Source organism: Mizuhopecten yessoensis, unplaced genomic scaffold (assembly GCF_002113885.1).
Source record: "Mizuhopecten yessoensis strain PY_sf001 unplaced genomic scaffold, ASM211388v2 scaffold10641, whole genome shotgun sequence".
NCBI classification, from domain to species: Eukaryota; Metazoa; Mollusca; class Bivalvia; order Pectinida; family Pectinidae; genus Mizuhopecten; species Mizuhopecten yessoensis.
The window spans coordinates 565,276-592,769 of NW_018408648.1; the positions used below are offsets into that span (position 1 = coordinate 565,276).

Here is a 27,494-nt window from a genome sequence, read left to right on the forward strand (position 1 = left end):
GAGAAAACTACGGTCCAGGTACATGTACAAAGTGGTTATGTTTACCTGTATACGGGATTGTGTTGTAATTTTACTTGTGTCGATTAAGTTTGTTTAAAAACACAGAAAACACAATTTCTAAATATAAGAATGTATAGACAGAAAGATAAGTTTATAGATGTTGCTAGAATATAGAAACATACGTAAACATCAAGTTTATATGATTAAACACGAAACCGTATAAATTGCTAAGGCATTCCTCAATTTACACCAACCACGATTGTTATCGCACAACGTCCATCCATCGTGCGCACAGATGTGCGCAAGCAATGATCGTCCATCTTTTTATCGTTCGCCCATCGTGCACACACCGTTCACACACCGTGCACACATCGTGCGCACACCACACATCGTGTAACGTTGTGCGATCCCACAACTGTAACAAGAAATTGAGCATGCGCGGTAAATCGTACACTTTATAACCAGAAAGTAAGCATGCGCGGTAAAGCGTACCCTTTAAAACAAGAAATTGAGCATGCGCGGTAAAGCGTTCCCTTTATAACCAGAAAATGAGCATGCGCGGTAAAGGGGTTCCCTATATATACATTTAGTGAGCATGCGCAGTAAAGCGTACTCTTCATAACCAGAAAGTGAGCATGCGCGGTAAATCGTACTCTGTATAACAAGAAGGTAAGCATGCGCGGTAAAGGGGTTCCCTATATATAAATGTATTGAGCGTGCGTGGTAAAGCCTATCCCTATATAACTAGAAAGTAAGCACACCCTTTTTACCTCCTAATTGTGCGATAAGGTGGAACAAGGCTGTGGTGTAAATGTATTAACCACACAGAGATACCAATAAAACAAAGTGACGTGGCTAGCTGACTCTAAAGATGGCGCCCAGACACCATGCTGACAATCAGATGTCTGTCCAGTTTATCATCACACTGTTGATGAGGAACCGTATAACGACTAAGACCTCCGAGGGATTTCCACGGAGTTCCACGGAGTAGTGACTGAGCCAGGGCTTAGTGTCTGTGAAAGCTGTTGATCCACATGGAGACATTGCTGACGATAACTAGATACGATGGGATTGAACAGTCCGTCTTCAATAAAACCAGATGTTTGCAGACACGTTTGATAAGCCGAATAAAAATGTTTTATTACTTTGATTAATAACACGACATTGACTTTAGAAAGGACATGTGTGTACTATGCGGATAACACGAGACAAATATTAATGCAGAAGAGCACGTGACCTGAGGGTTTTCGTTTCTTTTGCTATTTTGGAATTGAAGCTTGTCATGAATACATGCCCTTTTTATCGTGAATTATGATAAAAAAAACCCAGCAACAACAAACAGAAAGAAACAAAATACATAAAGTTTATTATGATTAACTATCAACAATAACAAAAAAAACAAGAAAAAAAAATTGGTTAATTGTATAATATCATACTTTTTTATATTTTTTTTGCTCAATTTTTCCTGTGTTATTTAACGTTAGAGTTGTATATTGACTTAAACTACGCAGGCTATGTAGAGGGTTGGAACGTTTGTTGTATAATGACAATACTCGGGCTCCACCCATTATTATTTGTCGACATTTCCCAGAAGTGACTTCTCAGACTACTATCGATGCTTGGAAATTATTTGGAAGTGATGACATAATGGCGATACTCAGACTTTGTTCTGATGAAAAAAGTAGGCAGAATCCGTGCATAAATTTAGTAACCGATATTTTATAATCCGGATTTGTATCCCTTTTATGTGCGTACAATGGGTTTTTAATAATTTGTGGTGAATGCTTATATAATGTCATTACTATGGCCACATTGCAAGGTTACCGGAATCTGCGGATGTTTTTTTATAATACCGTGCTAAAAGTGCATGTATTTGTTTACTTATTAGTTACATACATTAAACTGTTACGTTCCTGTTTGTGTACGGCTTTACAACAAGTTTTATACATTGTTTCAAAACATTGATAGCTATGAAATAAAAAAAAAAGGCAGACATGGAATATCAAATCATCAAATATGACGTATATCAGATTACGAATTAGTCACGATACAAATTATGCTTTTCTTATATAACTTCATTTAATCAGTAAGCGTTCTTGTGGTTGTAAGTTACATGTATATTGCATAGAATTTGTTGTCATCATCCATGCTTCGTGCTTTTCTCAAGGCCTTTTTATCATCGTGGATTATTTTCCCGTTTTCTTTTTCTTTTATTGATATTCCTTTTTCTTCAATTTTTATTGTTCAAGTTTAGAGAAATATGTACAATTCAAAAACTTAGATTTAATCAGTATTATACATTGTACTTTAGTCATTCTCTTGTGAGCTTATATCTAATATCCGTCATTCAGAGTACAATTCTCCAATTCAGTCTTTTTATCTGAACACATCGCTTCCTTCACACTAGTCCGAATTATTCTGACGTTTTATCGACTTTTTTCATATCGGTCTGTCGTCGATTAACGACAGACCGATATGAAAAAAAGTCGATAAAACGTCAGAATAATTCGGACTACCTTCACACCAACTCTGTTATGTGCAAGTAATGTTAAGTAGTATCTAGTGTTGGTCATAATGTTATAAGTTATAGCAAGAGGATGTGTTTGGGCCAATCTCTATACCGAAAATGTTTATATATATAACCCGAGGATATCTGTGTAGTTGGGCCAATCCCTACCGACAATATTATATATAGAAATCGAAGAAATCTGTGTTGTTGGGCCAATCCCTACCGACAATGATTATTGATATAACTCGATGAAATCTGTTTTGTTGGGCCAATCTTTATCGACATATTTTACAAGTATAAGAAGAAGAAATCTGTGTGGTTTTGCCAATACCGACAATGTTAAGAGATTAAACTGAAGGAAATCTGTGTTGTTGGGCTAATCCCTACCGACAAAGATTTCCTGCAGTTATCTATTTTAAAAAAATAATCTCTTTTACAACGATTTCTTACATACACCGTATTTCATTGTCAAATCATATTCAATTTCTTCATATCTCTTCCATCTTGTCTCTCCTTCTCTGCTCCACCATGCCTCTCTTTCTGTTTGTGTCTATGTCTGTTTCATATTTTATTGTGAACAAACGCTTAGCAGATACTATTTTACTTTAGTCGTTTTGTTGGATCACAGAAAATGGCTTCATGCAATACTGAAAGAAACAAACTTTATTTCTAATTACGGCTTATAGAAATCTCTGTTCAAACCGAGACTTACATATTGTGCCTGTAATCTTTGAAGAAAGTGTGAATCGTTTATCTTCCTTTTTTCCCCGGAAAATCAATTTATCTTGCCGAAATAAGGATGTGTCAAGAACTATCTGCTATTGCGACAGCTGGAGAAGACTGGCGCTCGGTATCAAACTATTAAGTCGCATCCCAATCTAGTTCTCGTGATAATATCATTTCTTTTACAGCTATCGGATGTTACGGCGTCCGATGGCTGTGAACTTAGCAACGCTATGATCAGATAACTGTGCAGTAACGTGAATACCTTCCTCTCGTATATCTGATTATAAACAGGAGAAATCACAGATTGTAAAGTCTCTTTCTGATATTCCCAGATGGGGAAAGGATAATGCTTGGTGTGTAAATAGGGTTTTGTATCAATACGATTATACAGGTTCTATTAACAATACAACAATATACATCTACTATGATTTAGCTTTTGACGACACCATACCTTTTTTAATTATCCGCAAATCCTCAATTTTCTTCACGTAACGAGTGACGTTTCAGTGTTTGTGTACATATATAATTGAACTGTATTCCAATAATTGCCGTTAATATCATACGGAACAGCCATTTGCATTCAAATGCACGCCGACTTGATTCGTTATATCTCCATATCCGTAGTAGATGCCGAATGGATAAACTAATAACAAACAGTTTCAATAGATGTTGATTGACGAAGAATAAGTTCATAGTCACCACCATAATCTCTTTGGGAAACATTACCGCATTTGCCTAGATTTACAGTAGAGGAAGCAGATAACACGTTTTGGAAGGCCAGCTCGTAATATCATTGTTCTATTTCAGGGCTCTCCTTGTAAATCTTTCCTTTGTTCATATTTCGTTTCATCGATACTGTTTTTTATTCATTGGCTTTCTCCAATTGCTTTTTGTTCTAACACAATAATTGAATCACGCTTGTGGATTTCAAGTTTAATACTTACCGTACAGATACAGATTGTACACTTGCCTTACAAACACGTGGTATACACACCAAAACGCATTCCTAATGAGCTGATTCTTCGATAACAAACACGTATCAATTCAACGTTTTATCTTTTTTGAGTATGTCACACATCAAAATATTTACCATCGTATGGCGTTGCCACTATATAACTCTACCAAATTCAGTTGGCATTCATATTGGCTATGAATGCCATATGCATGGACCGATTGTTGACTTCATCATTATTATGACGGGGATACCACTGACCCTTCCCGGGCGATATCTGTTCTATTCATTGAACAAGCATACACGATACATACATTATTTGATAACTAAATGCTGAAAAATAATAAGTTTTATTGAATATTTTATAAGATTAACAGATTCCAAAAATGGTAAATATGATTATCATATGTTTACTCAGAATATGAGTGTTTTTGCATATTTGATAACTTCTGACCACTCCTGATACCACTTCCGGTCACCCATGTGATAAGTTTCTCGTAATGCACCCCCCATGCGATAACAATTCTCGTAATGCACCCCATGTTCGGAACACCTCTACTTCTGTACTGGATATTGTAAGCACACGAAGCGTTCCGAGTAAAATCCGGATTTGCGCTGTCAGTTGGTTTTTTGCTTAGACAGTGTGCTGAGCAGACGTCAACAAACAAAATGGCGGTTCATTCACAATCAATTTTAACCCTTGGCCTACTCCTTTAAAGAAAAGGAGAGTGAGTGTCATCACGGACTCGGAGAGTGAATAAATCATGGCGTTTCATATGCAATGAATACTATAGTAGTAGTCGGACTAATAATTACTGACGGCAGCGATTTGAAACGATATTTAATCAGAATTGACTGAATATCATCTTGTAATAATCTGTTTCAGTTTACATTGTTGATAAAATTATCTAATTGTTTTTCCTGTTGGCTTGATTTTTTGTTACTTGAACATATGATAAAAAGTTTATAATATGACCATTTTGATATATCCCTTATCAGCACTCGGTCCTGATATCAGCCTTCGGGGCCTTTGGCCCCTCGGGCTGATATTGGGACTCTCGGGCTGATAAGGGATATGATATCAAAGTGGTCATATAATAACCTCTAAGTATTGAACTGCTTCCAGTTGGCATTCATAGGAAATATGAATTCCAACTGGACAAAGGCAAATTCAATGAAGTGCACAAGCGCTTCATGTTGGATTTGCCTTTGCATTTGCAGTCATATTGCGCGTAAATACCAACTGAAAACAGTTCAATGCTTAAACATACACAATTTACTCATAATTTACCTTAAAATTAACTAGTTCTTCTCTAAGCTTTACGTACCGCCACACCCTTCTGTCTCAACTGTAATTAGGATTAATTTCGAATTCCACCTGTTTCGCCTCTAGCATTACCAATTAGTGTTAGATTGGCAAAAACGATGTACGTTGCCTTGTAATTAGTTTTTGCAAACTGAATCTATTACTAAATATAAAAGACACAATCATCTATGTGTGTCTTTTGCTAATCTTTATAGCTTCATTTTGATGAACTTACAGAAGCAAAGATATCGACGTTTTACAATGTTTAAGAAAATAGGAAAGTCTTCTATTCACACACAACCTTTTTTTGTAGATAAATTGTGCGTACAGTGCTCTGCAGGAATCACCAAATTCCGGAAACGGAGCACTCTACTTAATGAGTTCTTTATATAACAATCATCTCTCGTATCTGCTGATACTTGCGTTTTACAGAACATTTTTGTTTTCATAGAAGTAATTTCACCGGTGCAAATCAGTCAGCGGACTATTTTATTTAATATGGTATTTATAGGCCAATCAATTATAATTGTGTCATAATGTAAGTGCACAGTAAATGTGAATTATATTGTAAGTGTTTTATTGAAATGAAATAAACCAAATTGCATATATATTTACTATATTGCCTTACTCCTTCATTTTATTGTTCGACCAGTCCAATGGCATAATAAGAGTTTGGCTGTAGGTTATGCTTATTTAAAGGGACATCAAGGTGAAGCACATTATTTTTTTTGTTTTTTTCTTTCAAATACTACATAAACATATCAAGTGAGTCTCCTTATGGAATACAACGGTCGGATTTTGCTTATACAGATTCATAAAAATGTATAATTTTAAGATAATTATGGAATTTCTACCACTCTGACCAACGTTTTGTTTCTGCCTCATAGATAGTAACGAATGCGCATAGCACGCCATTTCATCGAAACAAAATGGCTTGCCGTGGGAAGTGATAGCGAGTGAAAACCGTTACCGCGTGAGCTATGACGCGAAGAGTTGCCAAACGGTCAAAAGATAGAGCGAGGATTACGTTACGGAAGCATTATTGCAGGTGGGATGTATTCCAAGGAGACAATACTGCCCTAACAATTAGTAGTGTGCATGTTTTCTTCAGGACAGCCGGTACAAAGTTGAATAAAGCTGAAATCGAATCGAAGGAAATGATGAATATTTTAGGATAAGGATTTAAAGCATTGACCTCACTTATTTTTTTGTGTAAGTTGGGACACAGATAGACTTATTTTGTTATGTATATGGGCATGGTTCGGAGATAATTTACTTTGTATTTCCATATCCTGCAGTTTATGGCGAAGGCGTGGATACGTGCCTGGTTAGTTTGATTTTGCTACGGGTTAATTGTTGTGATGTTGTATAGCACGGCTACGGCGTAATCTGTTTTCTCTGTCGGTGCTCGGGATCACATGGATACGTGCGCTATTATATTTATGTTACAGTACTATCTTCGTGTGTAAAATCCACAAAACACTGTTGGGTTCTTTTATGCCTTTTATTGTGTAGTTTAAAAAACCCTGCAAGTACACTCTCACATAGTCTATTTACATCAAGGGACATAACTCGTACATATACTTCATGCATAATAGTACATTAGAATAGATACGTTTTTGATTCGCTCCATGTAAAAATATAATATTATTTTTACAATGTACATATCAATAATACCGAATTTACTTTTACATATCAATATACAATAGATATGAAATCACCTTATACTATGATATACAAAATATCTCTAAATATAAGATAATGCACTTCAAACTTACCCCACAGATCCTGCGGGGGTTTACAGAAATTCCTTTGTCTAATAATCGACGTATGACCGGCAGTTGTAACGAATACCAAGTGTTCAACATGTCATACTGTACATGAAATAAATTAATACCTTATAAAACAATACTAATTACTACACTTTATAATTTGGAATACAGAAATTATATACATCTGGAAAAATTGAAAACTTACGCTTTATCCATTTCTTTACATTTAATCAGAATATTATGATTAAATACATTTGTAGTGAAATAATAATTTAAACATTACATTTTACCAATATTCTGATAATATCTTACAGAATATACATATAAATGATAATAATAGAACATATATGGTTAAAAACTCACCTAGTTTTCTACATTTGTAATACTTCAAATCTCTTCTGATATAAAAAGTAGATATATACCCTTCGACGCCTTGGTGCTGAGTGATATTGGTTAAGTTAAAAATCATGCAGTTGTTAGCTATGACCAATAAAAATGTCCGTTGATGTCATGTGACTAAAAGTACTCACATTCCACACATTCTTACATACAGGTAACACACAAACATTAAGGGTCCTCGCACCACATTCTTTCATCTCACAACTATACTACCAAACAACCTTTTAAGGTTCCTTACACCAAGACCTTTCATGATATTAAAATCCATTCAAAGTCTTAAACACAATAAATATAAATATCCCTGTTACATTTACAATAATTATTTTTTTAATATTCCCGAGTACAGTAAAATGGTATGATTTTATTTTAATATTTATGATTAAAAATTAAGATTTAAGAATATCAAAATGAGGGCCCATGATGCTAAACACTGAAGAGCGGGAACCTAAATCAAATCACATAACAAAACTTTTAAATCTGAATTGTGTCAACAGTTTCATGTTGACTTAAAATGTATGATCATGCAACATTTTTTGCATATAAATGATTAATTTACGACATCAAATAGCATCGGGATACGTATTGAAAACGGGAAAAAATATATTTGTTTTCGTTTTAAAAATGGCGCTTGCGACCGGGACTACGGTTTCTGTTTCGAACAATAGAAAGAAGTTTATACTACCACGCATGGACATTCTTCTGTTCATATTCAAATTCCAGAAATTAGAGACGAGACAATATTTATTACCTGGACAGAACCGGTACTGAATATGTAACTAGAACAATGCATGTCCTGTGTCCTGAATAACATTTAAAAAAGCCCATGCCTGCAGTTGTGTCAAACAAGTCAATAGCCCATTAGAAGAGAATCAATCATTGCAATAAAGAAAAGGAAAGTTAGCTTAAAGATGTGTTCATTTTCAAGTGCTTAGATCTCTTTTCAAAGATATTGAAAACATTCGATTATCAAGTACACGTGTATCTAACTCGTTCCATATCTGACACATATTCTGCATATACATACATTGGCTTTGCCAGAAATGTTTATTGTGTGTGATGACTTATATGACTTAGTAAATTTAAAAGCGTATAGAGACATGGAAAATGGGAAAGTGAGTATACATGAATATATACCGATGTCCTGAATGGTCTTAAAGAAAGTGGTCGAAGAAAATGAGTTGTAAGAAGAAATTTCACAAAAAAAATCTCTTTTTTTTCATAGTAGCCAATGCATACATGCACTTTATGAAAACATTTCAAAGGGGGTATTAGTCCCGTGAATATTTGTCTCCTGGTTGAGAGAAGGTGTTGAACTAGTCCCGTATCCTTGTGTCCATAAATAATGCCGAGATGTTAACAAATATTTCTTCATTTGAAAATAGACATGTGTGCAATTAACTTCTGATGATGAATAATTACTGCTAAAGGGATTCAGTAAGTCTCAACACGGACTTAGAATCATATTTCTTGGTTTCATAGTGCGGTAAGAAGTTGCCCGGCTCCTTTCTGGGGGCACCTTTAAAAACTTTGCAGCACGTTCATTCAATAAATAAAATATTAGTTTTCACAATATGTCCCTTTAAGCATACATTTGTATACCCTGCTTTACCTGTCACGTATTGTGTTCCGTAGATATTACATTACTGCAGCAAACATATTCCCATATACCCTGGTTTACCTGTCACGTAGTGTGTCCCGTATATATTACATCACTGCGGCAAACATATCCTAATATACCCTGGATTACCTGCCACGTATTGTGTCCCGTAGATATTATATTACTGCGGCAAACATATACTAATATATCCTGGTTTACCTGTCACGTATTGGGTCCCGTAGATATTACATTACCGCGGCAAACCTATCCTAATATCCCCTGGTATACCTGTCACGTATTGTGTCCCGTAAATATTACATTACTGCAGCAAACATATCCTAATATACCCTGGGTTACCTGTCACGTATTGTGTCCCGTATATATTACATTACTGCCCTAAACATATCCTAATTTACCCTGGATTACCTGTCACGTATTGTGTCCCGTTGATATTACATTACTGCGGCAAACACATACTGATATACCCTGGTTTACCTGTCACGTAGTGTGTCCCGTATATATTACATCACTGCGGCAAACATATCCTAATATACCCTGGATTACCTGTCACGTATTGTGTCCCGTATATATTACATTACTACGGAAAACATATACTGATATACCCTGGTTTACCTGTCACGTAGTGTGTCCCGTATATATTACATCACTGCGGCAAACATATCCTAATTTACCCTGGTATACCTGTCACGTATTGTGTCCCGTAAATATTACATTACTGCAGCAAACATAGCCTAATATACCCTGGTTTACCTGTCACGTAGTGTGTCCCGTATATATTACATCACTGCGGCAAACATATCCTAATATACCCTGCTTTCCCTGTCACGTATTGTGTCCCGTTGATATTACATTACTGCAGCAAACATAGCCTAATATTCCCTGGTTTACCTGTCACGTAGTGTGTCCCGTATATATTACATCACTGCGGCAAACATATCCTAATCTACCCTGGTATACCTGTCACGTATTGTTACCCGTATATATTACATTACTGAGGCAAACATATCCTAATTTACCCTGGATTACGTGTCACGTATTGTGTCCCGTAGATATTCCATTACTGCAGCAAACATAGCCTAATATTCCCTGGTTTACCTGTCACGTATTGTGTCCCGTAGATATTACATTACTGCGGCAAACCTATCCTAATATACCCTGGTATACCTGTCACGTATTGTTGCCCGTATATATTACATTACTGCGGCAAACATATCATAATTTACCCTGGTTTACCTGTCACGTATTGTGTCCCGTATATATTACATCACTGCGGCAAACATATCCTAATATACCCTGGTTTACCTGTCATGTATTGTGTCCCGTATATATTACATTACTGCGGCAACCATATCCTAATTTACCCTGGTATACCTGTCACGTATTGTGTCCCGTAGATATTACATTACTGCGGCAAACATATCCTAATTTATACACTGTTTATCACCAGCATTAACATTGTAATCAGACTTTTGTTCTTCGTTCTCAACTCGACTGCACTTTATAAGTCGGTTTGATTGTTTTGTCTGGTTAATATATGCAAATGACGGGAATACTATATCAATCTGTAATCGACTATTCAGCTGAGGCAGACATAATAACGTGGGTTAATTTGCGATCCCCCCTGAGAGTGGTAGGGTGAGTGGGAAGGGTATACGGATCTTCCCTTGTGGAGGGTTCTTGATTACATCATAATACCAAATTTCAGCTTTTAGTCTTGTCATTTTTTATAGCAAATAGTAGTAATACAGAGTATTAACTTTAGAAGCACATATGACTAAGGCGATTGTTGCCTTTCACTGATCCACTTTGATGTGTGTTTATGGCTTATTTTAAACAGAAATCGTGTGTTGTTTAATAAGAGTATGTTATGTTTTTTATTTATCACTTTGAACATCGTACACGAAACGGGAATGGCCCAGTCATTGGCCCTTCTGTACACCATATACATCAGTCCGTACTTGACGTAAGCTCATGGTTTCAATGAACAGGATTAGAATGATTATTTACCATATCTTCACTGAAGCTGCAGGATGTGAATTCCTCGAATCAATTGTTAGTGAAAGTGTTATAACCAAAACATAATTTTAGGAATAGATCAATACATTTAAATTTTATTCATGGGATTTATGTTTTTTTTAGTTCCGACCAAATCTGAAATGTGACCATTAGGAGTTATAAACGCTTTCATTACCTCTCACCCAACACAAGGTGCATGTCAATAGCCAACGCTAAAAAGAGGAAATCATTCTTGTTCCGGTATTTTTGTGAGGCGTCAAACCACATTGTAAATCCACAAGTTCAGTGATGTTTGTCTCATTCACAACCTCTTTAGGCTTTTGTACATGTACTTCTATGTTTTTAAAAGCAGTAAGCTACATAAATGTATATATATACATTGGAACATTGTATATCAATCTACGCAGACAAGCAATCTTTGCACTATACAATGGGAGGATGGAAACATTGCATATCACTTACACAGGCAGCCAAACGCTGAGCAGTACAGTGGAAGGGGTGAGCACTGTAAATCATTTACACTTCAACGTTAATATCGATTAAATATGGAATATGCAACTTCTACTCTCTCCTGTTCATTGTGCCATCGTATACCATCAATATATGTCCACACATGATAAGCAGTATAAAAAGGATACGGATTGAAGACGCCAGTTTACATGATCTTGGTCAGAATATCGAGCGTTAAGTCATTAATGACCACTGTATTGCTAATGCCATGGCATTGCTCTGATTAACAAGACTGTTGAATAGCCGCATCAGACCTGCTTCTTTTCGGTAAATAATACACATGTTCTATCTTTATGATAGCAGCTTAAGATAGTTTGATATTATTTGCTATTATCGGTATACGCTAGAGAAGGATTCCCATGTACTTTCGCCTGAATCTATGCATTTGTAATTACGTATGCTAGACTCGATATATTCGTGGGGTCGTATGATTCATGTTTTCCTGCCGGGCTTCGTGAATACCATTTTATGTTAAGATTAATTTTATGTCTATCTTTATTAATAATTTGGATTGTATGGGGACATATTTCTGCCTACAAATTATTGATGCGGGAATCATTGCATTAGGTCAACACGTTTTGGAACAAGTAGAAATAGTGTAACATAATGTCGGAACGTAAGGAATTGCAATGCATGTACGGTGTTTTCATGACTTTCATGTTGCAACTTTATAACCAACGATTGATATAATGTATAGCCAAGCAGATCTACCGGCCACCCTTTAAGAGTTTCTATGGTTATTCTAGTGCCTTGACGTCCGACCCAATTCTTGACAGTTTTACAATAATTAAAATGCTGTATAAGATAGGTACTACTATCAGATATAATGCAAGGTAATCTGATTAGACTTAAATACTTACAATGTTTATGATTTTAAACGGGTCTTTCAAAATATACCTTCCGTACTATTGATTAAACAATTAAACCTAATAGCATTTTTTTTTATAAACGGGAGAATCAATTGATAAATCACACTCTTGTGTGTTCTTTGTACAGACAGTGTGCAGATGATGTACGCCCGATGTCCGCACTACGTTACCCTTCTACTAGCTTGGTCTTTCTCTTTCTTGGTAGTACCATCTCTGCTCTCCCGTTCTGCCGCGTTTACATATTTTGGTTGATTCCGTATTCAAAGGTTTGTTCCGAATAACAGATTTCTGTTCAGGACGTCAAATTCTCACTGACAAACTTACAGCACAAGACTTCAGAAGATGCAGGTTGATGAAAACTATGTTGACGTTTATAGTCGCAATCATACCATCATTTGGAAAATGCTACTTGTTTGTGTGGTTGGAAAGTTGATTATTTTGAATATGTTGTCAGCATCCCGGTCATGTTACGAAGATGTGGCATTACTTGTATATGTCAAAAAGTTACATGATTGGTATAGTCGATAAAGCAGAATACTTAACATCCCGGAACACCTTGGCTTACCCTTTTTGTACTTTCAGAGCGTTTCGATTAAGATATGTCCTTTGTGTATATTATGTCTTGTGTATATTATCTTTTGAATTGAAATTGCAGTTTCGTTAAGAGTGTGGTACTCCATAAGGTTGTCCCCTTAGCTTTATAGATTTTGAGTTCGATTTACTTATTTGTAAATACATTGGTATTCTTTTTTTGTTTAGTTTTGCCCCGGTTTCAGTGTTATTGAGCTTACACTAAGCTTTTGTTTATTCACACAGTAGAGACATGTTTGTATCATACACATACCAAAGACAAGCTAAGTAGTTGGTTTCGTGGAAGGTATTTATTTATATTTATATATATAATGTTGACAAATCAAGTTGAATTAGTGGTAGATTTGTAATTTTAAGCTACCATAATTTCTGACATCTGAGCCGATTCGGCGCACAGTTTAGTAACATCTTGAGGCAAGCACTGGAGCTTTTGCCACTTCCAAGACTTCTTTGTGAATACAGCTTGGGATGTATGGCTTTCCTCTTTTTGTAAAATTCGTTTATTGCTTTCTTTATTTCATCTGCATTGTAACGTATATATTGACACTGCGCATGCGTTTCTTGCAGCCATTTGAATTACTTGTGCTATCTTCGCTATTTTTGATGAGATAGGTGTCGCTATTGAAGAGGCGGGAGGCCAATTAGGAAGGATTGTATATACTGGTATATCAATTTAACTTGTTGCTAACATCCGGATCTATGTCGCCAATTCTTGAATCTATTCTTTCCTTAATCATATGTACACCTCTACCTAGGGGGATCTTTAATTACATTCTGCTTATCCAAATGATATTTTTATATTAGAAATTCACCATTAATCATCTCACACCGCTGGACATTTAATTGTATGGTTACTAATTACAAGGTTGTTGATTCAGGACGTATCTGCAGACAAAACATCTAATAGCGTAATCTTTGTTTGCAGATCCTATTACATTACCTGCTTACAGAAAGAGCTAGGCTTCCCCTGGAACCAAGGAAACCCTACCTATACATTTTCCATTTTTTTGAAAACGAATTACAAGCAAACCATGCTTCTATATTGCAATCATTCTGAATACCCACAAGGACCTTTCTCGTTTGTATAGGATTCCGAATCATCACAACCTGACAATCTCATTACCATTCTCAGTTCTATTAAACCAGGTCTATAGTAGCAAGATGATACTTTATTCGCTAGATGTGGAATGAATTGAATGTGGATTTTAAAGAATTGACAATATATTTTTGTCAATCTTTGATCCTCTTCTAAAATACATTTTTTTTATTAACACGTCTGATTTTTCGATCCTTTACACTTCCACATTTCATACTACACTAAAGGAACGCACTCGTTCTCTTGTTATGGGAGCTTTCTCCACCTCCAAGGAAGGCGAACGGCGATATGAATATTTATGGCACATCATTTAGGACCATATTTTGTGAAAGGCAAAAATGAAATATAATGAAGACCATATTGTGAGCAGGACTGAGTTCCTGATTGACAATACCCTTTTTTCGGTGGCAAGAATTTTTCTGGAGAAGTTATTCAGTTTCACAAACAGGTTTGGTTTGGTTTGGTTTAGCATTGTTTAACGTCCTATCAACAGATATGGTCATTTAAGGACGGCCGCCCCTGTGTGCAAGATGCATGCGGGTAGTGTATCCGTGTGTGTTTTGGGAGGCTGCGATATGTTCGTGTTTGTCTCCTTGTGATAGCGCTGAACTGATGCCGACTTTATAGTGCTACCCCACTGAAACATGCTGCCGAAGACACTCAGCTGGACACCCCACCCGTTCACATTATACTGACAACGGGCGAACCAGTCGTCCCACTCCTAAATTGCTGAGCGTTAAGCAGGAATAGAAACTACCAAATATTTCGATAATGTGCTGATTTTGAATAACATTGAACTTTATTGACCACATTGATCGTTTATACCCTTCTGAGCTTAAAATCAAGGCCAATACAGACTCTTCTACTTTAGCCGTTTTCAAGAAGTTGCTCCGAATATTATGACTTCCTGGTTGAATGTCGTCTGCTGATTGACAAACCTACAACACAGGGTTTCCAAAGATGCAGGTTGATAAGGCTATGGACACGTGTTATGGTGGCCGTCATATCAGCATCGGGACATATTGATTATTGATTGTGAAATATGAAGGTCAATGTTTTATATTAAGCTGATTGGTCTGCCTTGTAGTTTTGTTGTCATTACCCGAGGTCGCGATGTTAGCACAGTCTTTGCTTGGATATATGGACGGTGTCTTCGATGAGGCAAAAGACTCTCCTTTGATTTTTCCATGGTTCTCCGTGTGAATCTTTCATTTGTTCATATTTTGCCATAATATTATCGATTTCGATTTCGAACTGTGGTTTTCGGATACTTCCGTTTCATCTTCTTGGTAATTCTTTTTTAGAACGCAGGCAGACGATATAGCTCCACACGAGAAGCGAAGTAATGATAATTATTCTTTGTTTACTAAGCGTTGTTTGCTAGTTTTCCTTCAAAATTTAACAATCGTAAGGAATAAATAATAATTCAATCAAAAGTCGAATTCTTTAAAAAAAAAAAAAAAAAAAAAAAAAAAAAAAAAAAAAAAAAANAACCCGGATACTTTTGCAGTTAACAACTTGACAGATGTGTTATAAAAGCAAGAAGCATTGCATTCAAATATTAAATGACAAATGAAAATAGCCCGCCGATTACTGCTGGCTGTTGTGACACAAGATCAATGCTTGATAATTGTTGACAATCAATAAAATTCCATATTTTAGGCCATTGGGTAGGGTGTTCGATTATTTGATTACGTAGCCTGTTAGTGAATCGGACACAGCTTGTTCCTTCCTGTTCACGGTAATTGTTATCGGTTTAATGATCATTAACACCATTGTCAAATTTCCAAGAAAACCAAGGCTATTTATGTGACGTCAGAATTTGACTCTGACTATTCAAGACATTATCTGATAAATCATTCACAGAATCGAGAATGTGTGACTTTTTCTTTTAAAAAAATGCTGGTATTGCTACTATTTTCTATTGTGATGAGTTTCACAAAATGTTTTTAAAACGATACACTTCGACTTAAGTCATGGGCATCAAATATTTTCCCTAAGCTGTGCATGGTGTGGTTTTTTCTTTATGGGAAGGTGCGGCGTTGTCGATCCCTCCTATTTCTAAACATGTTCACCTAACACAACCAGATAATGTTTATATGTAATGTTTCCATGGTAAGAATGGTTTGACTCTGTCACTTCCATCAGATAAATGACCGGTAAAGCATATCTAAAATGAGATTTACATTATGTACCAATTGCCAATGAAATCCCTCCTGCTTCAGCTATGCTTAAGTGTATGTACACTTAAATTACATGTAATATACTGTTGAATATGATTGATAAGCCTTAAACATAAATCACCACGGATTAGAGAATATACATCAAATATATACACCCACACATAACCCCAGTCTCCTAATAATCAAATTGTCAGATAAAAATGCAGATAAAAAAATAGCATGATGGTTCTGTTTCTTGTAAAAAACACACCAGTATAAACAAACAAAATCGTCATAATATAAAAGCGCAGTTTCGAGAACATTGTCACAAACAATATGATCTTAATATCCTCTATACATTAGGGTTGTCATTTTCTTCAGAAATCTGCTGTAACCAATTCAGGACTTTTGATCTTTGTATTTTCCCCTACGTTTCTACGTTTTGCTGTTCTAGCTCATTGCTTGGCAATACCTCTCTTTTGGTGTGGGTGTTGACCGCTTGGCGAGGAAGGGTTCATGGTCTGTCCTCCTTATATTCTTAAATATACACTTACTGTGTCTTCATCAGCTATGGTGTTAAATCAGTGTCAGTGATGCCGGTTGTTGATAAAATATGACAGGATGGAATGTAATGCCACCGTGTCCAACACCGCTGCAGGTCGGGGAACGTGAAAAGTGTATTTTAAGAGGCGACTAGTGTCGGAAACCCCTGCAGAATTGGCTTTGCTTTTGTGCCCTCTACTTGGGGACACAAAAGCGACAAAAATACATCTGCTGTTTCCATTGCAACATTTGGGATCTTTATCTTCCTTTCTACTTTACCTTTAATTTCCTAGCGCCTTGCTTGGCAATACCACACTGGCTTTACTGATGAACGCCCATGTGAGTAAGGCAATGGTTCTGTCCCGAGGCCGGGACATACCAAAGTCTGTTAAAATGGTAGGTGTTATTACCTGCTTAACGTTCAGCATTTAGGTTAATGGCAACAACTGATTCACCCTTTTGTCAGTATAATGTGACCGGACGGAATGCTGTGCATGGTGCTTTCGGCATGGTATTCAGTGAAGTCGGCATCAGAACCGCGCTATCACAAGGAGGCACATACACCAACATACCATATCTCCAGCATACATATACACATGCACGCATACAACACACATGGAAGCACGTCCTTAAATGACCTCAGCTGTCATTAGGACGTTAAACAAAATAAAACCAAACCAAACCAAACCACCGCGTTCAGGCTGTAAGAGTGGGTGCTCTTTATAGTGGCCACTCATGATCAGAAGACGTCATCTTCATATCAATACCAAACAAACCGAATAACATTAACAATCTTTGTTACCGTGTGTGTCTGCTTATGTAAACTCCAACCGCTCGGTGACTAAAGGACTATTGTATTTCTTCGAACCAGTAATACTTATTTCTTCAAAGTCATTCTGTCTTCCTTGTTCTCTGAGAAGATATAATGACTTTGAAGAAATGATCCAAGATAGGGTTCAAATAGAATCGTACATAGGTGGAGGTCTGTAACGTTAGGTTTACTCTGCATTAACGAGCTAGTATCAAGAGCAACGATCATATCCAGCGTGTGACTATGGAACCCTGTAGCCACACTGAAATTCTGAACGAAGTAATGATCTTTCAGTAATATTTCACAAATGAAGGTGATATGATCGCTTTCAACGATATAAGAGTCTTATGATCTAGATATGTAAAGGAAGAAGTCTCTGGTCATTAAAAATATTACTTAATCTTATTGACGAGGGTCCAATTTATCATAGAGACGAAAAGGTAATTTGACAGAAAAAATGTCAATTTTGCAGACGAGTGTATTTTTTCGCATCATTATCGACTTTAAAATGCCAGCTTTTCCACTCCACAATGTCTAATGCGTCAGGGATTAAAAGTACCAAGCTTTTACACATTACTATGATGATGTGTGTTTATCCCTAATATTAGTTTGATTACGAAAATGCCAGCCTTTTGGCCTCCTTTGGTAAGCAAGTGGTGTTTACCTGTGCATCTAAGGAGGTAGATTGAACCAGGCGTAACAAGTCTAAGGTATCGTTATGTTCACGGGGACAGTTTGGCTTGCTCAGCAATATGAATTCCTGTTGTTTTTAACATTGTAACATAGTGGTCTCGCACACCTACATTTGGCGTCGCCGTAAGCCGATCTGATCACCTTGTTCAAACACCGCATCCAACAAATTTATGGGTTAAGTATATTTAAATGAGTGTACATGGTCTTCATTTATATTTTCCGGTACCGTAGCAAACAAACATACGTCCGATATATGCTTGATTAGAAAGTATACGTAGCAATGTGTTAACAATGTTAAAACACAAAATAATTGGAAGATACAGAGTAACAGGTAAATATAAGTTGATAAGTATAGATAGTTATAACTAGTCTAGGAGATATACATACCTCGTGAGTGAAGACACGATCACAATATTTACTTGTCCAGTTATCTAAGTAAAATGGTAGTTTCTACTCCTGCTTAACGCTCAGCAATTTAGGATAGGGACGCCTGGTTTGCCCGTTGTTAGTATAATGTGGCCGGGTGAGGTGTCCTCCTGGGTGTCTTCGGCAGTATGTGTCAGTGAGGTAGCACTATAAAGTCGGCATCAGTTCTGCGCTATCACAAGGAGATAAACACAAACATATCGCAGCCTTCCAAAACACACGCGCACACACTACCCGCATGCATCTTGCACACAGGGGAGGCCGTCCTTAAATGACCATAGCTGTTGATAGGACGTTAAACTATACTAAACCAAACCAAAGTATTCAAGGAAAAGGTCGCCGCAGTTAAATTTCGCCTTTTTCGACCTCCGTATCGAGGGCAAATTTGTCATTTCAGCTTACATTACTAAACAATATAATATATAAAGAAATTAAACGTGAAGGGCGAAGTCATACCGGGCGAATACAGATTTTATCGGCGAAAGGCAATTGTATTTCTGGGCGAACATTTTCCCGTTTATTGTAGTTCATTTCTAAATATAATCTCTATTTGAGATATATATCTATCAGACATTATAAACCAACTCACTCAACCTTGAATCTGGAATATTTTGATATCTGAAAAGTCTAAGAAATTAATTAAATTAACCTAACTAAGGAATTAATCAAATTAAAATGAATGAAAATTGAGTAAATATATAACACTTCATAATTCAAACAGTCAGTTATCTATGTAATTAAGCATTGAACTGTTTTTGTATGGTATTTATGATCTATTTGAATGACACAGCTTTGCAAGCAAACAACATAATGCGCGCTAGGGTTACAGGTGGGCTGTACTGTACCGCGTCATTTTATCACCTTACAGGTGGGCTGTACTGTAACGCGTCAATTTATCACCTCACATGTGGGCTGTACTGTAAAGCGTCATTTTATCACCTTACAGGTGTGCTGTACTGTAACGCGTCATTGTATCACCTTACAGGATGGCTGTACTGTAACGCGTCATTTTATCACCTTACATGTTGACTGTACTGTAACGCTTCATTTGATACCCCTTCCTAGTGGGCTATATTGTAACGTAACATCTTTTTTCCCCTGTCAGATTTGCTATACTGTTACGCTACATCTTATCTTTCTTACAGGTGGTCTGTACTGTAACTCTACATTTGATGGCTGGGATTGTTGGAATTACACTTCAGCAGGAACTCGGATTTATCATGATTGTCCAACCTTTCTCCGACACAAGTACGGCCTTCCTTCAGGTAATTGATTCATATTTCATTTAATTCCTATGCCAATTGTACAGCCATTGCTTCGTATTGATAAAACATAATTATACAGGTAAGCTAGCTAATACCACACAACTGCATTTTAAAACATCATTTAATGAAGGATGGGGCTCTCCTTGTGAAAAGAGATCACGATCATATATATACTTTTTACTGCAGAAGGGTTTTCAAAATCTTAAACAATACTTTTTATACATGCCTACAAACAAAATTCAAATTAAATTAAATATGATATTTAATTTGCTGAACATATCATCGTAAAAGTACGATCTACTTTGCTTGAAAATTGTGTAATTGCCATTGAAATAATTCATCGATTCTGGGCTCATTGAATTAAATCATAGACAAAGATTTGACAAGACAAATATGGCTCTGGAGGCAGACAAATAATCCCAAAATAGCAAATTAATTATTTGATTGAACAAATGCGATACGGAATATCAAAAATAATGGTTAACACAACCGTGTAATAGCTTGCATTTTCACATTGAATTGAAATATCTAATCTAGTAGCTCATATCTTGTCGCCAATATCTTAATGTTTACTGACGGTGTTAACTTGTGGCCCGTTATAGACTGCAACTAGGGTGCCCTCATTGCCGTTTGTAGTCTGTGATCAGGGTTTCCTCATGGTCGTAAATGAAATGTGATCACGTTGACTTCAGGGCCGCTGATAGACTATGATCAGTGTGATCTAACCTCTTTTAGAATGTGAACAGAGTGCCCTTAGAGCCATTATACAGACTGTAGGCAAGTGTCCTCGGGACGTATTGTGTATTTAGGGCCTTTTGTAGATTGTGAGGAGGGTGCCCCCAGGGCCATTTATAATCTGGGAGCATGCATGGTGTCCTTAGGACCCTTGAAAGTAAAAGAGACCATCACTTTACGTTAAATAATGAGATTTTAGAAATACAAGATTCGTACACATATCTTGGAATAATATTAAACTACAAAGGTGTTTTTACAAAAGCCAAAAGTAAACTAACAGAGGAAGCAAAAAAAGCTTTATATGCATTGTATATTAAGATTAGAAATATTTTCATTCCTGAAGATCTTCAACTGAAATTATTTGATGCACTTGTGTCACCAATTTTATTATATAGATGTGAAATCTGGGGCTATGAAAATACAAAAGGTATCGAAAAAATACATTTACAGTTTTGTAAGGAAATTCTTAACATTCGGAAGAGCACCCCAAATTATATGGTATATGGTGAGTTAGGAAGGTATCCCCTAGAAATTGAAATCAGTGTTAGAATGGGTATGTTCTGGCATAAGCTTATAACGGGTGGATCGAAATTATCTAGTGTAATGTATAAGTTAATGTACAATTTGCACCAGAATTCTTTATTAAGTTTTAAATGGTTAACCTATATACGAGACATATTAAACAATACTGGATTTAATAATTTATGGACTTTCCAAATATCATGTACAATTAATAGACAATGCTTGAAAAATATCATTAAGCAGAGATTATGCGATCAATTCATTCAAAGTTGGTTTCATGATGTTGAACCCTCCTCGCGAGGGCAAGTTTACTCCTTATTCAAATTTCAGTTTAATATTGAACCATATCTTTTAAAGCTAAATCGTAATGAACGAAAAGTAATATGTAAATTTAGAACATCAAATATAAAATTTCCTATATAAACAGGAAGATGGTATTGAGTCCCACGCGAGGAAAGGTTATGTCCCCTATGTAATAACTGTGTTGGGGACGAATACCACTACTTATACCAATGTACTAATGTATCTGTTGTAGCTGTTAGACAACTTTATATACCAAATTATTATTATGTCAACCCAACTTATATCAAAATGAAAGGAATGTTCTCAATTTGTAACACGGTACTCTTAACAAAAGTAAGTAAATTTATACAAAGAGTAATGAAGCTACTTAATATCTAAAATAATTTAGCAAAAATAATTATTGAAATGGGTTGTTATTGTATGAATTGTATCATGTGTCATATTATGTGAGTTATATGTCCATCAATGTATACTATATATTATGTGACCTCTTGTTACGCACGTATACGTGTGGCGTGAGTGTAAAAATAAAACTTTAAAAACTTGAAAACTTGATAGATTGTGTGGAATGTGCCCTCAGGGTCGTTTATAATCTGTGAATATTTTGTCATTTGGGCCCTTTATTGATTATGAGGAGGGTACACTCAGGGTCGTTTATAATCTGTGAATATTGTGTTCTTAGGGCCCTTTATAAATTGTTAGGAGGATGACTCAGGGTCGTTTATAGTCTGTGAATTTTGTGTCATTAGTGCCCTTTTTATTTTGTGAGGAGGGTGCCCTCAGGGTCGTTTATAATCTGTGAGTATTGTGTCCTTAGGGCCCTTTACAGATTATAAATAGGGTACCCTCATGGTCGTTTATAATATGTGACAATTGTGTCTTTAGGGCCCTTTATAGATTTTGAGGCGGGTACCCTCAGTGTCATTTATAATATGTGATCATTGTGTCCTTAAGGCACTTTATAGATTGTAAGGAGGGTACTCTCAGGGTTATGTTTATTCTTTGAGTATTGTGTCCTTAGGGCCCTTTATAGATTGTAAGGAGGGTACCCTCAGGGTCGTTTTTAATATGTGATCATTGTGTCCTTAGGGCCCTTTATAGAGTGTGAGGAAGTTACCTTTATGGTCGTTTATTTTCTGTGAGCATTGTGTCTTTAGGGCCCTTTATAGATTGTTAGGAGGGTGTCCTTATGGTTGTTTATATTCTGTGAGCATTGTGTCCTTAGGGCCCTTTATAGATTGTAAGGAGGGAACCCCAGGGTCATGTATAATCTGTGAGTATTGTGTCCTTAGGGCCCTTTGTAGATTGTGCGTAGGGTACCCTTATGGTCGTTTATAATCTGTGAGCATTTTGTCATTAGGTCCCTTTATAGATTGTGTGGAAGATGCTCTAAGGGTAGTTTATAGTGTGTCAACAGGTTGCCCCAGGCCGTTTATAAACAGATCAAAATATCGGGTAATTTATTTTTTACAATCTTGTTAGCCTTTCATCCAAATATGATTTCGGCCAAATACAAACACCATACGCATCTTGATTATTCAGAAGAGATGTTTAAAAATTAAACACATTTGACCCTTATGGTATTAAAAAGTCGGTCATCTAATAGTGAAAAACCCTAAGTAAATTTTTCTTTTTAGTTTCAAATTGGAATACAAAATTTTAATTCGACTTGTCAGTTCACTTAACTATGAATTACATTACATATGTATATACGAGATACGTTTAACCATGCTAGCTATGGAAAGTGCATTTTATTTTTACTTTTACCTGAATTTTCATATTGACACTTTAAACCTTCTTGTTATACTATCAAAACGAAAAAATGCAAGGGAAAACTTTATATAGACATACATGTATTGTCTATCTCAAGTATATGCGGGATGTTGCATTTTTTTCAAACTTGATATTCAATTACTGTATCTTATTTTTTATTCTTTTTTATTTGTTAGAGCATTTGAGCTTTGAGCCATACTGAAAATTAAAATGTTGATCTTTGAAAAATGCTCGAGGAAACCTAAGAAGTGAATGAATGGACTTGTTTATAAAATTCTAAAAGATACGGACAAGTGAAGGTAGGGATATAGGTATTAAATGTTCGGAAAACCCGGAGGAGGGAAACAAGGAACCTGTTTATCAAATGCTCGAGGATAAAGAACAAGTGTAGATTGTAACCTGGGTTTAAATGCTCGAAGATACAGAAAAAGTTGAGGTAGGGACCTGTGTATCGATGCTCGAAGATAAAGAACAATTGTAGGTAGGGACCTTGGTATAAATGTTCGAAGATAAAGAGCAATTGTAGGTAGGGACCTAGGTATAAGTGCTCGAATATAAAGAACAAATGGAGATAGGGACCTGGGTATAAATGCTCGAAGATAAAGAACAATCGTAAGTAGGGACCTGGGTATAAATGCTCGAATATAAAGAACAATTGTAGGTAGGGACCTGGGTATAAATGCTCGAAGATAACGAACAATTGTAGGTAGGGACCCGGGTATAAATGCTCGACGATAAAGAACAATTGTAAGTAGGGACCTGTGTATAAATGATCGAAGATAAAGAACAATTGTAGGTAAGGACCTGTGTATAAATGCTCAAAGATAAAGAACAATTGTAGGTAGGGACCTGTGTATAAATGCTCGAAGATAAAGAACAATTGTAGGTAGAGACCTGGGTATAAATGCTCGAAGATAAAGAGCAATTGTAAGTAGGGACCTGTGTATAAATGCTCGAAGATAAAGAACAATTGTAGGTAGGGACCTGTGCATAAATGCTCGATGATAAAGAGCAATTGTAAGTAGGGACCTGGGTATAAATGATCGAAGATAAAGAACAATTGTAAGTGGGGACCTGTGTATAAATGCTCGAAGATAAAGAACAATTGTAGGTAGAGACCTGGGTATAAATGCTCGAAGATAAAGAACAATTTTAGGTAGGGACCTGTGTATAAATGCTCGAAGATAAAGAACAATTGTAAGTGGGGACCTGTCTATAAATGCTCGAAGATAAAGAACAATTGTAGGTAGAGACCTGGGTATAAATGCTCGAAGATAAAGAACAATTGTAAGTGGGGACCTGTCTATAAATGCTCGAAGATAAAGAACAATTGTAGGTAGAGACCTGGGTATAAATGCTCGAAGATAAAGAGCAATTGTAAGTAGGGACCTGTGTATAAATGCTCGAAGATAAAGAACAATTTTAGGTAGGGACCTGTGTATAAATGCTCGAAGATAAAGAGCAATTGTAAGTAGGGACCTGTGTATAAATGCTCGATGATAAAGAACAATTGTATGTAGGGACCTAGGTATAAATGCTCGAAGATAAAGAACAATTGTAGGTAGGGACCTGGGTATAAATGCTAGAAGATAAAGATTAATTGTAGGTTGGGACCTGGGTATAAAATGTTCAAAATTTTAGAACAAGTATAGGTTGGAACTTGGGTATAAAATTATCAAATATGAAGAACCAACGTAGGTAGGGACCTTAGTATGAAATGCTCGAAGAGATACAGAGCATTGTTCGTGAAACAGTCATTGTTCTACATTTGGCTTCGGAAGAGATAACGATATATTCAAACTGTTGGTGTCTGAATAACTCTTCTTATGTTTACCGATGTTTATCGCAGTGCTCAGCTTTTCAAAGTATTTTATCGTGTTTCTTTATGTTGAGAGGTATGATGGAGCCATTATCACGACCTGATACTAGATCGTATCTGTGTATGTTCAATAAGTGATAAAGGGTGGTAAGTGTTGGGTTTTAATCATCATTTGGAATCAGTCAAGGATATATTTGTCAAACAACTTGTTTTGTGGGTGCCCTCCATAATCAGTTAACTTGTAAGTAGATCTCGCTCTTAAAATATTGTTTTGTAGTGTTGATAAATTATTTAGGAATAATTAGTGTGTTGACGTTTTTTCAGAAAGTATTTTTGTATGGAGTGTTCATCAATGATTTAGGAATACGTGTTGTATGGGGTGTTGATGAATCATTTAGGTTTTACTGATCGACTGTGTAGTTTTGATGAATCATTTGTATTTCGGAAAGAAATTATAGTTATTCTGTATGTCTGTCACATTAATCAGTCTAGAAATATAGTCCATAGTTTTGGATTCAAGCAGCACGGAAATTGATCATGTATTTCCGCGAGAGCGGCGATAAAATATTTTCGGATCGGAAAACATTCTAGAGTGTAGACTATTAGATCAACTTTCTCTAAAGTGAAACCTCACGGTTTGTTGGCCAATAGATAGATGGACGTATGTACAGCTATTCATACAGATGTGTGTGTTTGTCACTGAACCATACATATAGGATCTTAATGGAGTTTTCATTTCATATGAGATTTTATGAAACGAGTCTTACGAGTTCTTATTTTTGCTAGCCTTGGCGAGCAAAGATTAAAACTTCGAGACGAGTTTCATAAAAGCTCATATGAAATGAAAACACATTTTAGATAATTATTTTCACATAACTCAGTAAGCTGACATTTTGACAGGTTTTAAAGGCAAAATGTAGAGGGCCTAATCAACCGGAGACAGCCATTTTGTTGCGCCATTCACAATTGATGACGTCACGTTATTTTCCAAATTATGACGTCACAATCGATTTCTGACTGGCACAGCCAATGAAAAACGATCCAGGGTATAATACACTAGTGACATATATAAAAATATTTCACGGGCGAATTCACTAGATAACAGGCCGATTATGTGATATACTTAGATATATGTTAGTTTTGTTTTATTTGATTCGGGTTTTTCTGTGTATGACACCTTGCATTTTCACTCTCAGCGGGAGAGGTGACCTGAGGGTGAGAAATTGTAGACCCACCAGACAGCTGTATTTATCTGCATACTTGTTCGACACTTCGTCCGATAAATGGTGTACATGTATCGATTTAGGTCGATTGCTTTTCTTTAAAACATATCCGTATCCAACATTGGGAAATCGTATATATTTATACGCCGTAACTAGTCAATTTACATCAACCACAGTTGCGGTTGCCCTTCGTTTCTTTCGTTCACAAAGTGATTATAATTCCCACGTTTACATCCGACATCGTGTCACTTGTTTGCAACCCAACAACTGTACATGCAAATAGAATAGATAATGAAATAGAGAACAAACTTGCACGTGAATTGTTTTTCTGTTTACTGTTCAAACTTAAATGAGTGGAAGCGTTCGTTATAATTTGACTTGGTATGCGTATTAATTCGATTTTAAAGTCAATCAAAATGAAAAGGTGATAACCATTTTAGTGTGTGCGTGATTACATACTTTTCCTATTTAGTTGTTAAGAACATTAATCGCCTTAACTATAATGATAATATTAGATGTCTTTAGCTTTCAATTTGTGTATTCCTTTGATACAGTATCAAAGCCACATGCGTCTATTGGTAGTGTTCTTTCAGTTGAACCGGGTTCAATTTGACGTTTTAGAATTTTATGTACACAAAAACAGAACCTCTCATTTTATTAGTCTGTTTATGAACATAACTGACAACATGTAAAATATTTCTCTGCATTTCCATCAAATTTTGTCACCTTCGGATGAAATATAATCACTCATTAAGATATTCGTTTGAACAATGTTTTTGCCATATTAGAAATATCAATCCCCCATTTTTCAATAAGTTTATTAACACGATAGGTGGTAGAGCAATAAAAAATGCT

At 36.1% G+C, this 27,494-nt stretch overlaps 1 protein-coding gene across 1 annotated transcript in view; it reads left to right on the forward strand.

Moving 5' to 3' along the window:
- Nucleotides 1–27,494, forward strand: part of LOC110461607 (calcitonin gene-related peptide type 1 receptor-like) — a 64,473-nt gene that overhangs the window by 9,547 nt on the left and 27,432 nt on the right. The window contains exon 2 of the mRNA XM_021515146.1: nt 20,145–20,264. Within this exon, the coding sequence (XP_021370821.1) occupies nt 20,145–20,264 (120 nt within the window). The remainder of the gene's footprint in view (nt 1–20,144; nt 20,265–27,494) is intronic.